We start from the raw sequence: 13,706 nt of genomic DNA on the forward strand, positions 1-13,706 counted from the left end.
AACTGAATATATTGCAATTTGTTTCTGGAAGTCACATGAGATTAGTGATCTTGGTGGTAAACAAATCCAAGCAGATGGAAATTCTTCCTTCATCTTATGTTACTTATTTTTGGTTAGGCACATGAAAAACATGCTTTTCTAATAATATGTTGCAATAGGAAACACTTTGTGGATGTTCTTCTGTCAGATGTAGTAGAGATAAATGATCTTATCTTCATTTAGAGGGCTTTTACAAAACACTGATCTACAACCAGAAATGCAGTCAGAGCAGTGCTGGTGTATGAAGTCTGAGTTTTAGTCCCCGTGTTTTCCCCAGGTGAGATCCTTTGCTTTGAAGGTTTGCTCACAGATAGGAATGAAATAGAGTTGTTTAAAAAAGAAACAATGACAGTTCAGCTGCACTTGGTGGTAAGTTAGTTTCCTTCTTCGTTTCTTCATTTGTTACACGGCAGCTGTTTTAAAGCCTTTTTGAGCAGTTCTCATCTAGCAGATACAACGTAGACACCCTTCTTTATGCTTGGCTGCGTATAGGTGGTCTTTGCTGTTACCTCCGGAGCCGCCTCTTTGGAGGGGTCTTCCCCTGTAGTTAATTCCTGTTCTGCCTTTTTCCCACTCCTGAAGAGTACCGGTTCTGTTGGAAATGATTGAGGGTTAGTTGCTTAGAAAATCTTTGCTACTAATGGTGTGGTTTGTATTTTTTAATTTTTATTTTTCTATTTTATCTGGTAATGTTCCTCTTTGAAAGTAGTTTTTCAGGTAGATTTCATCGGTAATTGTTTTAGTCCCTTTCAGGGTGCATATAATGAATATTCATTTTCCCACTACCGCGTATCATAGAAACCTGGGTGATTTTCAGTGAGTAGAATACTTAAAATATGGAAAGTGCTTTTCCAGTGTGGTAAATCATCACTGTTAAGAGTTCAGAGCATGATGCTAACAGCTGACTGAAGGCAGGCGTTCTCCCCGCTCTGAATTTATTAGCTGATGGAATAAGTGATCCCTGTTGCGCATAATGAATTGTTTTAGCTGTGGCATTAGGTTCCATCAGAAAGTGGATCCCTTAGCAAATTGAGCCCAAAATGTAGATATAATTTATTCAATTTAAATAGCATCAGTAACACTGCTTTTCGATATAAGTATTTTAAAGCTTGTACAAACTGGATTAATGTTCCTCTAGGGTAATTAAATGTAAATTTAGTAACTTATTAATCTCTCTCTTTCTGTTTCCTCTGTCTTGGTCTGTCTTCTCTCCCCCTCTTGCTTCTTCTGAACTTATAAATCTCTCACTGTTTTTTTCTCTCCCCTTTCTCTTCCCTGCCTTTTTCTTCTCTCCCCACCACTTTTCTTTTGCCTCTCTTTTTCTTTTTTCCTCTTTCCAAACTTACTGATCCCTTTCTTTCACTCTTTTTTGTTTCCTCTTCCTTTCTCTTCTGCTCCCCTCCCAAAAATATGCCTTTACAGAAGCATAAGGTAGATCTTTTCTACAAACTGCGCCATGTGATGAATGAACTCATTGACCTACGTAGACAGCTGCTGTCAGGTCACTTGACGCAGGATCAGGTGCGAGAGGTCAAGAGACACCTCACAGTGAGGCTGGACTGGGGCAATGAGTAAGTACAGGTACCAGCTGGGTACTGTTTGTTCTAATTATTTTTAAATAGATTTAATTTAGAAGGAAAAAAAGAAGCTTTTCTTTGCAACAGTATTTATTAACAGAACGTTTACTTATTTGGAAATCATATAGAACTTCTTACAGTGAGTTTTCTGCCTAAGTCTGCTGTGCTACAAACAGATGAGCCATTTGCTTAATAATTGTAGGTCTTTTCTAAGGCTGTATGCACTTCTAAGTGATGTAGGTCAATTTACTTTATTTGTGTCAGTGTAGCGAATATTATGCCTGGGAATGTGTGTTCATAGATACTAAACCCCATTTTTTTCCATAGAACAAATATCTGAATGGTTGATTTGATAACAACTGGTAGCAGTTACACTGAAACTGAGACTGTGTTATGTAAGTTTTTAATATAATCCATGTTCTTGGCTGCTGATGAGACTTCTTAGAGGTTTAGACTCTTCGGTAAATTCCACTGTGACTTGGTGGATAATTTTTTACAAATCTAGTGAATAGTGCAATTCAGATAGAAGGTGAAATGGTAATAAGGTACTGTTACACAGAAACTAGCCCTTCAGCAGTGCTGGTTTTGTTCTGAGATACAGTCTATCAGACAGGTAAGTTTTGCTTGACATTCATATAACCTTTTCAAAGTAAATACCACCCTCCTCAGGCATGTAGCTACTGCATTTCAGCTAGGGGTAGGATTAGTGCTAGTTAAAATATGAGGGGTGAGGGGTGGGCAGGGGGGAATGTATCACCTTAAGTCGATAATTAATGAGGAAAGGCAAATGTTTTTCATGAACGTATCTTTTTTTATGACTCCACTCCTTAGTCACATACTCCCTCTTACACAGTATCAGGAAATTTTTGCTACCCCCCCACACAGTGTTTCTCTCCTAATGAATAATAGCCCTGAAGTACTTAACATAATAGATGTCATCAAGTCATTGGTCTGCGATTCAGACCTACCGATGTTTTCCATTGTCATTCCCACTGGATCAAATGGGAAGCAAGAAACCATGTTTGAACATTATCTAGACATTTTTTCCTCAAAAACTATATGGATGAAGTTAGCAACTGGAAGTAGCAAAAATAAGAAGAAAATAGGAGGGCAGCAGACAACAGTTAAGAGAATGGGCTGCTAAACTAGGTGACTATAGAAAGCTTTTTATTTTTAAATGCACTAAATGTAAAATCATGAAATACGAGGTACAGTAAAGCTGTAAAGGCAAATCCAATGCGTGACAACTACGGAAAGGAATCAGGTAAATCAGTAGGTAGAAACATTTGTGACTGAATTCATTTCTCATCTGGGAATAGGTATTGTTCTCTCTAAAGAAAAAAGTACATAGTGTCAGAAATTCCTGCTGAAACAGAAGAGGGTATCAGTAAAGGAACTGGATAAAGATCTATGTGAATGAAAAGGTATTTGATTGCATCCGTACACGATGAGGTATTTAAATATAAATGGAACTGTTGAAGGTCAACAGCACTTTCTTGTATCTCCACTCAAATTTTATCATGAAACTCATGACCAGGTGTCTCAATTTGTTAAAAACATTGTTTTTCATCTGTATATTCACGTAGTGCTATTTTTCAAAGAATGACAGGAGAGTTCTGTCATATTTGAGATTTACAAATAAATGAAATATATAATTACTAACATGTTAGTGCTAACAAAGAAACTTAAGTACATGCCATGTGAGTAGGTCTGTAGTTACTTAAAGTAGTATAATTTAATAGGAGACATTCCAAGACCAAATAGCTTTCAGAAATTCTACACTGGTATGTAGCATTTTATTCAGCCTGAAGCTACCTTTATCCTGACCTTGGTCGTTAATGCATTGCGTTAATTGGAAGGGAGTGATGCAAACATGAAATTCCAATTTCCTATCACCACAAGTCAGGACTGTTTTGTTTGGCTTTTGAACTGGTATTGTTTTCGTTTAAGTAACCTGGCAGCAGTTCTGATGATCATCCCTTGTTTGTTGTGGGAGCTGGCAGAAATTGAGGAAGAAATACAGTCCCTGGGTTAGTAATTAGATGTTGTTTGGGGATTATTTTTTTTTGTGGAGAAGCAATTTGGGCTATATTAATTCGGGCTGTTTTTGGAAGTGCAGCTGTGAACTTCCACTTATGTCTGTATGCTTAATTTAAAATATTAAGGAAGTTTACTTTGTAGTTTGGTTTCTTAAAAATGAAGGAATGTAATTCAAAAATAGGTTGCTAATCTTCTGTATTGTTGCTGGTCATTCTTTTAATGCACTATTAATTTTTACTTACTGTAGTGGTTTAATCTTCTGTTACTGATGCATTCATTTTCCCCAGAACACAACTATGATGCCTCTATTTTTATGGTGCTGTCTCCTCTTCCAGTTGTCCTCATTTAGGTTTTTATATGCACACAGTGGCTGATATTACTACTAGATAGCTTTTTATTTCTCAAATAATCAAAAGAGCACTTTCAGATCAGCATCTTATTGCTTTAAGAGTTAGGTCTGAAGCGTCCTTTTGGGTATCTTTGCACAGGTGAAATCTTGTATGGTATGTTTTGCCTCCATGTCTTGTTAGGTTTTGTACAGAGTATTAAAAAGACTTTATTTTTTAAAAAATATTTCACTCTGATATGATTTATTTGGGCATTGATCAGTTATTGATAATTGAAGTCTGAAGTGCTATTGAGTCCAGTGGCCTATAAACAATAGGGAAAAAACAGTATTGTAGGAAACTTGTGTATATATATAAAAGCTGACCTCTACAATTCAATTCCTTGTCTTATTTTAAATCATATTATAGAGATATCTGCAGTTCATCATCTAATTTTAAATTATATTACAAGGAAAATTACTGAACTTTTCAAAATCGAGTTTCTATTTGTGTTTTGTTTATTTTAAGATAGAAAATGGGTAAGATTTTCAACTTTTCTGGTGCATGGGCTGATAAATCACAATCAAACTTTCTTCCTAAGAGAGAGCAGTATCATTTTACAGTCCTTTGCACTGAAAGCAGAGGAAGGAATCTGACCTACAGTCTTCATTTGAAATAGAAATGCTCTGCTTCTGCTCCACAATTAATTGCCCTGGTATGCAGATGCTTAATTTACCAAAAGTACAGGTGAAAGTTCTTCAGAGTAATTCAGCTTAAACATCAGAGTTCATCTTCAGCGATCGTCAGATTCATAGAGTACCTGCCAGAAGAAAACATCCAAGTTTGTGACCACAATCACTTTCTCTTTTATGCTAAATCCAAGATGCTTCCTTCCATATAAGTCTGGGATGTTCCATGGTTAGGCTCAGAAAGAGAATAGGAAAAGTGGAGCCACCAAAACTTTGGGCAGACAAGTTGAACAAGATCAATTTGTAGATTTTTGCTACTTTTTAGTCAGATTATTTTTCACTTAAAATGTTGTTTAAACCGTTGCACTGAAAGCAGTCTTCCACATACAATGAGAAAGATGCATACATAGACAAAAGTTACAAAACTGTTTAATGAGGATTAAAAAAAAAGCAGAAAAAAGCATTTGTAAATAAATCTTTCATGCTGTTATTCAGATAAAATGAATTTTATCTGGTTGTGGTCCTTCTTGTATCTCAGAATTGCAGTGGGCAAGCCAGGGGCAGTTGCAGTGTCAGTACCAACTTAATACTAACATGTAACGCTGTCAAGGGGATAGCATGAGCCAATGAAGTAAGTGTTGTTTTTGAGTGACAATACTCTATTGTCATACTTTTCTTGACATAAAGGCATAATAATTACTTCCTGGTAGTGTTGCAACAATTAGCTTGATGCTTGGAAAATGTACCTGCAGATACTGAATGTAAACGTGAGTAAACATCTGGAAACTCCCAAGAGAATGACAGAAATTCTTACACTAGTTGTCCTTGCTGCTTCAAACGTGAGCGAAGTAGTAGCAAACAATTTAAGCAGCCATGATGAAAAGCCTTTAAGGAGGATGCAGGAAGAATAGTTGCCGTTTCTCTCTGAATGTGCAACGTTTTTCTCTTCTGAATGTACTGATAGCAATGTGATGATTGAGAAGGGATTACAGCTGTGAGGAACTCTCCTGGGTATCATCTTTGAGGAAAGATCTCGCTCTGTGTTCTGATGCTTCCATGCTCAGATGTATTTGCTGCCATCTCTGTTAATCAGTTTCTTTCTAAGATAACTTACCCTTCATCTTCATTTTAAGAAATGGCTTCCTGTGTAACATTACATTGATTAAACATTACATAGACTGAAGCCCTTGTAGTGTATTTTTTTGTATTTCCATTGGTTTTATTTAATGTCTACAGTTATTGTAAATAGTTGTCAGTCATTTCTTTCCCCTTCACCGCGCTCGTTTTATGTGTACTTCTATTAGATGAACATGAGTGATATGAAGTGAGGCTTTAACATGGAGAAGGAATAGGACAAGAAATAGAGAAGGATGAAAACGTGTGGTTTCAAAGTTAGATACAGAATCAGGGTAAAATGTGTGGTTTTGGAGCTGAAGGAAGGAGATACTGAATGCTTTAGAGATGCTCTCCCAGTCTGTTCTTACAGATTACATGTGCCTCCTAAACACATCTTTGAGTTAAATGACAGTATTTCTGCAAGGTACTTCCAGGAGGAATTGCTGTAACTTGTGTGTCTATGTGTTGGAAGTAGTTTGGCATTCATGTTATACATCTGTGAATGTATTCTAATTTAAGACCACTCTTTGAAATCAAATGCAGTTTAAACCAAGCTGATTTCCTTCAGCCAAGAGAGTTGTATGTCCATCCCTGTCAGCCTTACAGATGCTAACCTTGGGCTTGGTATTATCAGAGAGAAAAGCGCACAGGTCCATTCCCCAACCAAAGAAGGTAAAATGAAGTCTTAAGTTCCAAGGACTGCACTGTGGAGGAGAGGCAATTTCTCAGTGTCAGTAGAACTTGCCCCAGTCGTACAGTGCCAAGAGATAGCTGCCAGGATGGGAATCTTTTGTCGGAGCACTAGGGAAATATTTTTCAAAGTCAGAGGAGTCTTAGGGCACAACAAAAGCCACAACAAAATGCTGTAAACGAAAACGCTTGTGAAAGAGTGCTGTGGAGAGACAAACTGTCAAAGAGACAAAGCAGCACGTTACCTCATTTTTATGCATGATATGTTTTGCAGAAATATTGCTTGGCAGCTGGTGTTCTTATATCCCCACAGTATTTTATAATACAGAGTGAAAGTGGGCCACTAACTGTCATTGTCATTTCAAACATGATGTTGTCAGTCTATTGTTGGGAAAAAAAGAAAAAAGATTAAATTAATAAACCTGGACTTTGATACACACAATATGAGAACTAAAGAAAGAAGGAACCTTTATCTGCTGGGAACAAATATTGCACAAGATTAATGTAATTTTAGAGAATGAGAGTCTTCTGGGCTGGAGATCCATGGAGTTAAGGGATTTAACTAAAAATAGAGCACCAGGTAAGTTTCTCAGGGATGCTGTGCAGCTTTGTTGAACGTTATTAAGTAGAAATTAACTTTGCCATGCGAGTAATGAGTTCAAGCAGTTCGTCTTTAGTTCTCCAGAGAGTTGAAATTTTGACACCAGAACAGTATCAGGCTATGATTAGATTTGGCAGTTTATTCTGTAAACTCTTGATAGTTCTTTGTAATTATATAAGAACTACAAAGCAGTTTTCTGTGATGTTGACCACATTATTGGAAAATCATTTGCTATTTCCCTATATTGAGGAGAAAGTCCTTCACGCACACTTCAGGTGTGTCTGTGTGTTTGCACACGTGCTTGATCAGCTCTTCTGGGGGTGGGTTACCGGTTCAGATTTAGGAAGTTCTCTGTAAATTAACAAAGTGAGCATTAACTTTCACTTGAAACACTTTGAAATTGACTCTTTACATATTACTATTTTTACCTGTTACCATTTTTTCTACAATATTTTTTGACTTTGTGTTATAAGTATGTTCCAGTGGTAGCTGCAGTTGAGGACTACTTAATTCATTCTCAATCTTTTTTTGTCTGGTAATTAAATACAGTAATTTCCATATTTACAGCAGCAATTCTCAGATACTGTCTTGGTTTAATCAGAACGAAGTGTGTGAAAAGTGCATAACTATTGCATTCCACATTTTAGCCCTAGACTATCAAAACAAGTTTTTGGCATGAGAATTGCATTGAAGAAGGTAAATGGTTCCCTTTTTCCCCCACTGAAAATGTAATTGTTTTGGCAAAGAACTAAGAATGCGGAAATTCTCATTTGTCTGTATGGTATTTTCATGGCAATCAGAACTGCTGAGCAGCTGTCTGCCAGTAAGTGAACATGGGCTGAGCTGTGCTCTTGAGAGTAGCTGGGATGGGTTTAGGATAATATTAAGTAAGGAAAGCCTGATTAAGCAGAGCTTAAATTAATTAGTTAATTTTGAAAATAGGGAGTTGGGAAAGTTAAGGGAAATAATTAACAAGTACAATGGTCAACAAAGGCAACTGGACTTCTTACAAACCACTGCCTCTTACTGCTCATGTTTTAACTGCTCAGCAAGAGATGCTGGGTTGCTTGGAGGCTTCTGTTTGTTGCAGCATACAAAACTAGTCTGTGCTACCTGAGAATGAATTTTTATTTGGAAAGAAAACAAACAAACCAACCTTATTTGCCATCAGGAAAAGTACTGCACAGAGTGCTTCTCTGACTACAAAATTAAGTTGGAATTTGCTTTTGTTGTCTAGTTGATGACAGGAGAAAAGGGTGGACCGTGAGGACACCTCTGCTGACTGGTTGTTCTTTGGGACTAGTAAGAAGTTCAATATAAAACATATGCAAGTGAAATATCAAATTTATGTAAGATGAAAGCAGGGAAATGGTTCATTGATGTGTTTCTTGAATTTTACTGCTAATATGCATAAATGGAATAGCTTTTTACTGTAGTTGTCTGAGTGCCTTATGTCTCAAGCTGAACAAATGCAGAGCAGAAAATTCTCTCTGAAGTAGTAACGTTTGGATTGGTATACTTTTTTTTTTTTTTTTAATAGTTTGGTTTTGATCTGAGCTACAGTCCTCCTGTAGTTTAGGTTAAAATTCCTGTTAGTATTTTTGTAGCTACAGATCATAAGGAAAAGTATGCTTGTGCAGTGATAAAGTTGGGAGTTCAGTTGTGTGAGCACCAGAAGTTTCATTCAGAGCAGCTTCCCAAAGCAAATATCAGGGTCACTGGTGGGAAGGTTTTTCCATTACATGGTGAAGAACCCTACCTGAATTCTGCATCAGAAGGAATTGTACTAAGCTTGTTTGCCTACTGCATCACTTTGTAGGAAATGACCGTACTGCTCCAAAATACTGGCCAAAATCTTCAACTAACATAAATTGTTATAGCTCCACTGAAATGAGTGAAGAAAAAGTAACAAGCTCAGAGCATGTTTTGATTCAATATTTACATTTAAATTTATTTTAAAGGATTGTTTAATGGTTAACAATTGGAAAAAGATTCAAATTCATTTTGGTAATTCCCTTCTCCTTGTCCTTGAGTAAGTATGTGTAGCTGGTAATTGTAGGCACAGTGTATTATGCTTACCATTGTTCTTCCTTTTCTTTTGCAGGCATTTGGGTCTAGATTTAGTTCCTCGAAAGGACTTTGAAGTGGTGGATTCAGATCAGATCAGTGTGTCAGATCTGTATAAAATGGTAAGAAATCTGTGGGAGATGGCTCTGAGCTTTTGTTTTGGGATTGAAAGAAGGGGGAAAGTATCTTTATGAATTGTCTTGACTGAAAAAAATGTAAGCTTTTTTATTTCTTACATCATTCTCCTTTACACCCTTGCTGTGAGAGTAGTCAGTGTCTTCAGTACCCCCAATTCGTTCTAATAAGAATGTACCAACTTAGTTTTGGAAATGGCAGACAAAGCTAAATTCCATTTAGAGAATAATACAGTGTAAAAAAGTGGAGAAGGTAATTTTGAATGTTGTTTCTTCCTATGGATCTTTGTTCTTTAAATCTGTTTTTTCAAAAGAAGAAAAAAAAGTCAGAAAGACATAGGAAATAATTTTAAATTTTCGTCTTTGTTGCTAAATCAGTGTATTAGCATTAAATGAATCTTTTTACTGTATGTGTAATTAAAGAAAAATAGGTCTGGAGAATCTTGAAAGGTCATCCAGTCTGTTTTCCTACTTAGTGTCATTTCTGACAATTTCATCTCTTAAAAAAACGTGGTGATTTCACCCAGGCAATCTTTTTGCTTGGATCACTGTCTTCTCAACTGGGAAATTTTATTAGTAGTGGAAAGAAAATTCATGGGCTTTATTTGTTGCAGATTAAGCTTCACATCTTCCAGTTGTGTCCACAGCAGAACAGATTGCTTCCTGCCTCTTTGCAGCAGCCTTGTCTTCCTTGGGCCACACCACCATGTTTATTTTTGTTCTCTGTCAAAGGCCAGGCTTCCTGGTTCCTGCACTTGGCAGACATTACACAAGATAATGTGCCATTTGCCATTTGACAGCTGCCTTTAGCAGGTACACTGCTGAATTTTATCTGGTGGAATACGCAAAGCCTTAGAAGCTCCACAGTCAAATTGTGGTGCTGCCTTGCACACGTCTGTTCATCTAAAAGTGCCACGAACCAGACAGATGACCCTACAAGCTTTATTGAGATACAGTGAAGGAGTCTTAACAGACTGCTTTGGGGTTTCTTGATCATTACTTCAAACAACAGTCATTAACCTGTTAGGAGAAATAGGAATGTTCCTCTCTGTATGATCTAGTGTTGTTTGTCCTCACTTCCATTAATTAAAACGTCTTGAACCTGGAGTTGATCAGCGGTCGTGTGAGTCCAGAAAACCCATGAGAGCCATTGTTTGATTCTTTGAGGACAGTCCTCAGATAGGTATAAAAATTGAAGTGAAAAATCTGCTTCTAGGATGTGCACAGATAATAGGCATGCTTGCTCCCTCTCTGAGATTTTTAAGGTCACAGAAGGGAAGGAGAGAGACTGCTGAATAACTTGCCTTAAGCAAAACTAATTTTTGAACATTAAATCAATCTTTGTTATCTGGCAGTGTCCCTTAGAAAACGCACTCGGTGTCCTTTAATAGGAATCCCCTTTTTGATTATTTATACAATATAACAGTGCATTTCATGTAAAGAAATTGAAATTCTTCTACATAAAAAAGGACGAAGTATGCCTGCCCACAGTACTGATTTTTAAGTTTGTTCCTGGTTTGCCATAGACTGAGGAGACCTTGCTGCTATTACTGGAGAGTTTTCCTTCACATGAAGTACAGAAATAACTTTTGCTACAAAATTAAATGGGTAATGACTCACACAGTGCCACATAAATTGCTAACTGGATTACTTTATTACTCTGCTCTCCTTTCTGAAGTTGTTGTGGTTTTTTTTAAAGCTGAATACTTGTAACACAGAAAATAGGTAATGTTTAATTGTTGGAGCAGTCTTAGTTACGTGCCCCATCTTAATCCTAAAGAGAATGCCCACAGCACGGTTTTCTGTTCAGATCTCTGCTGCTATTCAGGACATGACCATTAGTCAGTTCACATTTTACCACTGCTTTAGTTTGTAGATTCAGGAAGACAGTACTGCCTAATCACATCTCCTACATGGTCAGAAGGTAATCTCGGGAACCAAAACAGCTGAACACCTGTTATTTGCTGAAGTTTATTTTACCCATTGAAGATTTTTAAAATTTCTTTTTATTGATTTTTTTTCCTCATGGTGAGAATTTTCTGTACTTATGGCAAAATACTTAACAGATTATCAAATTACCTCTGATATTTTTCATTGCAAAATAATCTTGTGGAAATAGTTCTGAGAGCCCACAGAATTGTAGAGCATTAAATGTACCGCAGGAAACGGTCCCTTATTAGCAGGGAAATGCGTGCAGTAACTCTGGGCTTTCCCATCTGTGGCAGGAAAGTGAAGCATTTTACACAAAGTTATTACTTCCCGTGGTAAAATTTTCAATTTTAAGAATGTTGTGCATTTGATTTGTTTGGGAAAAGTGTTGCTAAATACAGTTGGAGGGATATCTTCTGCTCTCATCTCTTCTGAAGCTAGAAGGTTATCAGACCCTGCTGGTCCTGCTAGAATGTGTCCGTTTCTTCAGATTGAGATATTGGCTATGAAATAGAAGGGTAGAGATGGGGGGAGAATGAAGAGAAAGTGTCAGTATGTGGTAGTGTTAATATTCCAGTTTAAAGTACTAATGGTAAGATGAATAAATGTGGATTGTGCATGGCAGAATCATTAATTATATGGTTTTTAAAGCTCTCTGAAACCTTTTCAATTTAGATTAGTATTTAAATCTCCACTTGGAGATTAGATGGGTTCAGTGAGACTTGCAGACCATTTTCTGATTATAACATTTCGTTTTAGTATGAAGGGCTTTAAATACAGGATCATCCTCTGAGTTCTGCTGCACAGATGCAGTGCTGTACGAATGCTTCTGTGCAGGTGTAGGACAGCTGAAATTGTAGAAGAGTTGCTACCTGGTTTTCAGGATTTCGTTTCCTGATCTGAGAAAAAAGATTTTAAATTTATATATAGAAATAAATCAATAAATATATATATAACATATATTTCATTTTATGTATAAAATTCATCCTTCTTCCTAGAAGTCAGTGTTGTTCATTTTTTGTTTTATTTCTTGATTAACAAATGCAGCTTTTCATGGACTGGCATACTGATAAATGAAGATTAGGTGAGGTGTTGGTAGACTTTTCAGAAAGTAGTATTACAGCCTTGGAAACTCTGTCTAGATTGTGACAACCATTTACATTGAAAGCTTTGGTAAATACAACCTGAAAATTCAATTAGTTGTCCTAGCAAATGGCTTAGCTGGGAAAATCTTTTAGCAGAGCTAGTGGTCTTGTGAGTCATGATGCATTCTGAGAAAAGGACAATGAAGAGCTGGTAATAATGTTGAGCAGTCTTATTTACAAAATGCTCTTTTAATGCAACATAAATGTAGTGACAGTATTTTCTTACATCAGAACAGTTTCAATTTTACTATTCTGTTTCTCTGCAGCATTTGTCGAGTAGACACAGTGTCCAGCAGAGTACATCACAGGTAAACATTGTCTACATAAGAATTTTTGCTGTTTCTGTCTTTGATAACGTATCTGTGTATATTTGTTTGATGGAGATCATTGGGTATCCAAGTTCCTCAAAAGCACCTTGAGAATAATTAACTACTTCAACAGGTCCTTCTTCAAAGTCTGCTTAGGCCTCTTTTCCTCAGCTCTCAGTTGTTCTTTCAAAGAGCAAGTTCTCTAGTGAGACCAGAAGCCTCAGTCTGCCTGTGTGAGTCTCCTTTCTTCCTGCTAACATGTAACTTAGGAGGTTTTTGTTTTACATGTCCTCTCTGTAATAACGTAATCCCTTCTTGGTCATGAAGTCTGGATCTGTTCTTTCCTAGGGAGCTGTGCTTGCACAGGTGCAAGTCTTTAAAGGGTGAGGATTTAGTTGGATTTAATTCAGAATCCAGAGCAAAAATTGTTTTAAGCTGCGTTTTGAAGTCTACTGCAAATCTGAGTTGAAACTCTGACAATATATTAAGGCTGCCTTTGTTAGTGTCTGCCTGTCTAACACATTCAGAGGAGACTAGCCTAGTGAGCTTAGGTCAGTCGTGCAATATGTTTACTAACATCAGGCTGTAACAGATGTAAAGTGCTATGAAAATAAAATAGAAGTTATTTCTAATTGTATTCTTTTTTTTAGTACAGTTCTCACTGTTGTAAATTGGTCTTGATCTACTAAGTAAAACATACAAACCTTTCTGCTGTTTGACTTTGTAGATTGCTTGTGTGACCAACGAACATTAGGATTTCTTTGTTGTATCTGCAGGGCTGTCAGCTTCTAAAGTCTGGTTCTAAATGATTTCCACAAATGAACTGCAGATACTAAATAAAAAAATAAATAAATAAATGTTATGCTTAAAAACTTGAGTAGAAGTTCATCCAGTGTAAAAGACAGGATAAAAACTTCATTGTCTGTCTTTAAGATCGGATATATTTGAGGTTAAGCTTTAGTTGATAGAGAAAAGAGATCAAAGTTTCAGTTGAAATTATCAACTCAGTCATGTCCTTTATTTGTGACCAAGTAAAAAAGGTTTG

At 36.7% G+C, this 13,706-nt stretch overlaps 1 protein-coding gene across 2 annotated transcripts in view; it reads left to right on the forward strand.

Moving 5' to 3' along the window:
• Positions 1-13,706, forward strand: part of DOCK3 (dedicator of cytokinesis 3) — a 196,392-nt gene that overhangs the window by 61,985 nt on the left and 120,701 nt on the right. The window contains exons 6-8 of one of the 2 annotated variants that reach the window (XM_065749928.1): positions 1,462-1,610; positions 9,183-9,267; positions 12,620-12,661. In XM_065749928.1, the coding sequence (XP_065606000.1) occupies positions 1,462-1,610; positions 9,183-9,267; positions 12,620-12,661 (276 nt within the window). The remainder of the gene's footprint in view (positions 1-1,461; positions 1,611-9,182; positions 9,268-12,619; positions 12,662-13,706) is intronic. The other variant, XM_065749929.1, reaches the window with a different exon arrangement.

The sequence above is a fragment of the Cyrtonyx montezumae genome, unplaced genomic scaffold (genome assembly GCF_038088225.1).
Source record: "Cyrtonyx montezumae isolate F1298 unplaced genomic scaffold, pur_monq_1.0 scaffold_6, whole genome shotgun sequence".
NCBI lineage: Eukaryota > Metazoa > Chordata > Aves > Galliformes > Odontophoridae > Cyrtonyx > Cyrtonyx montezumae.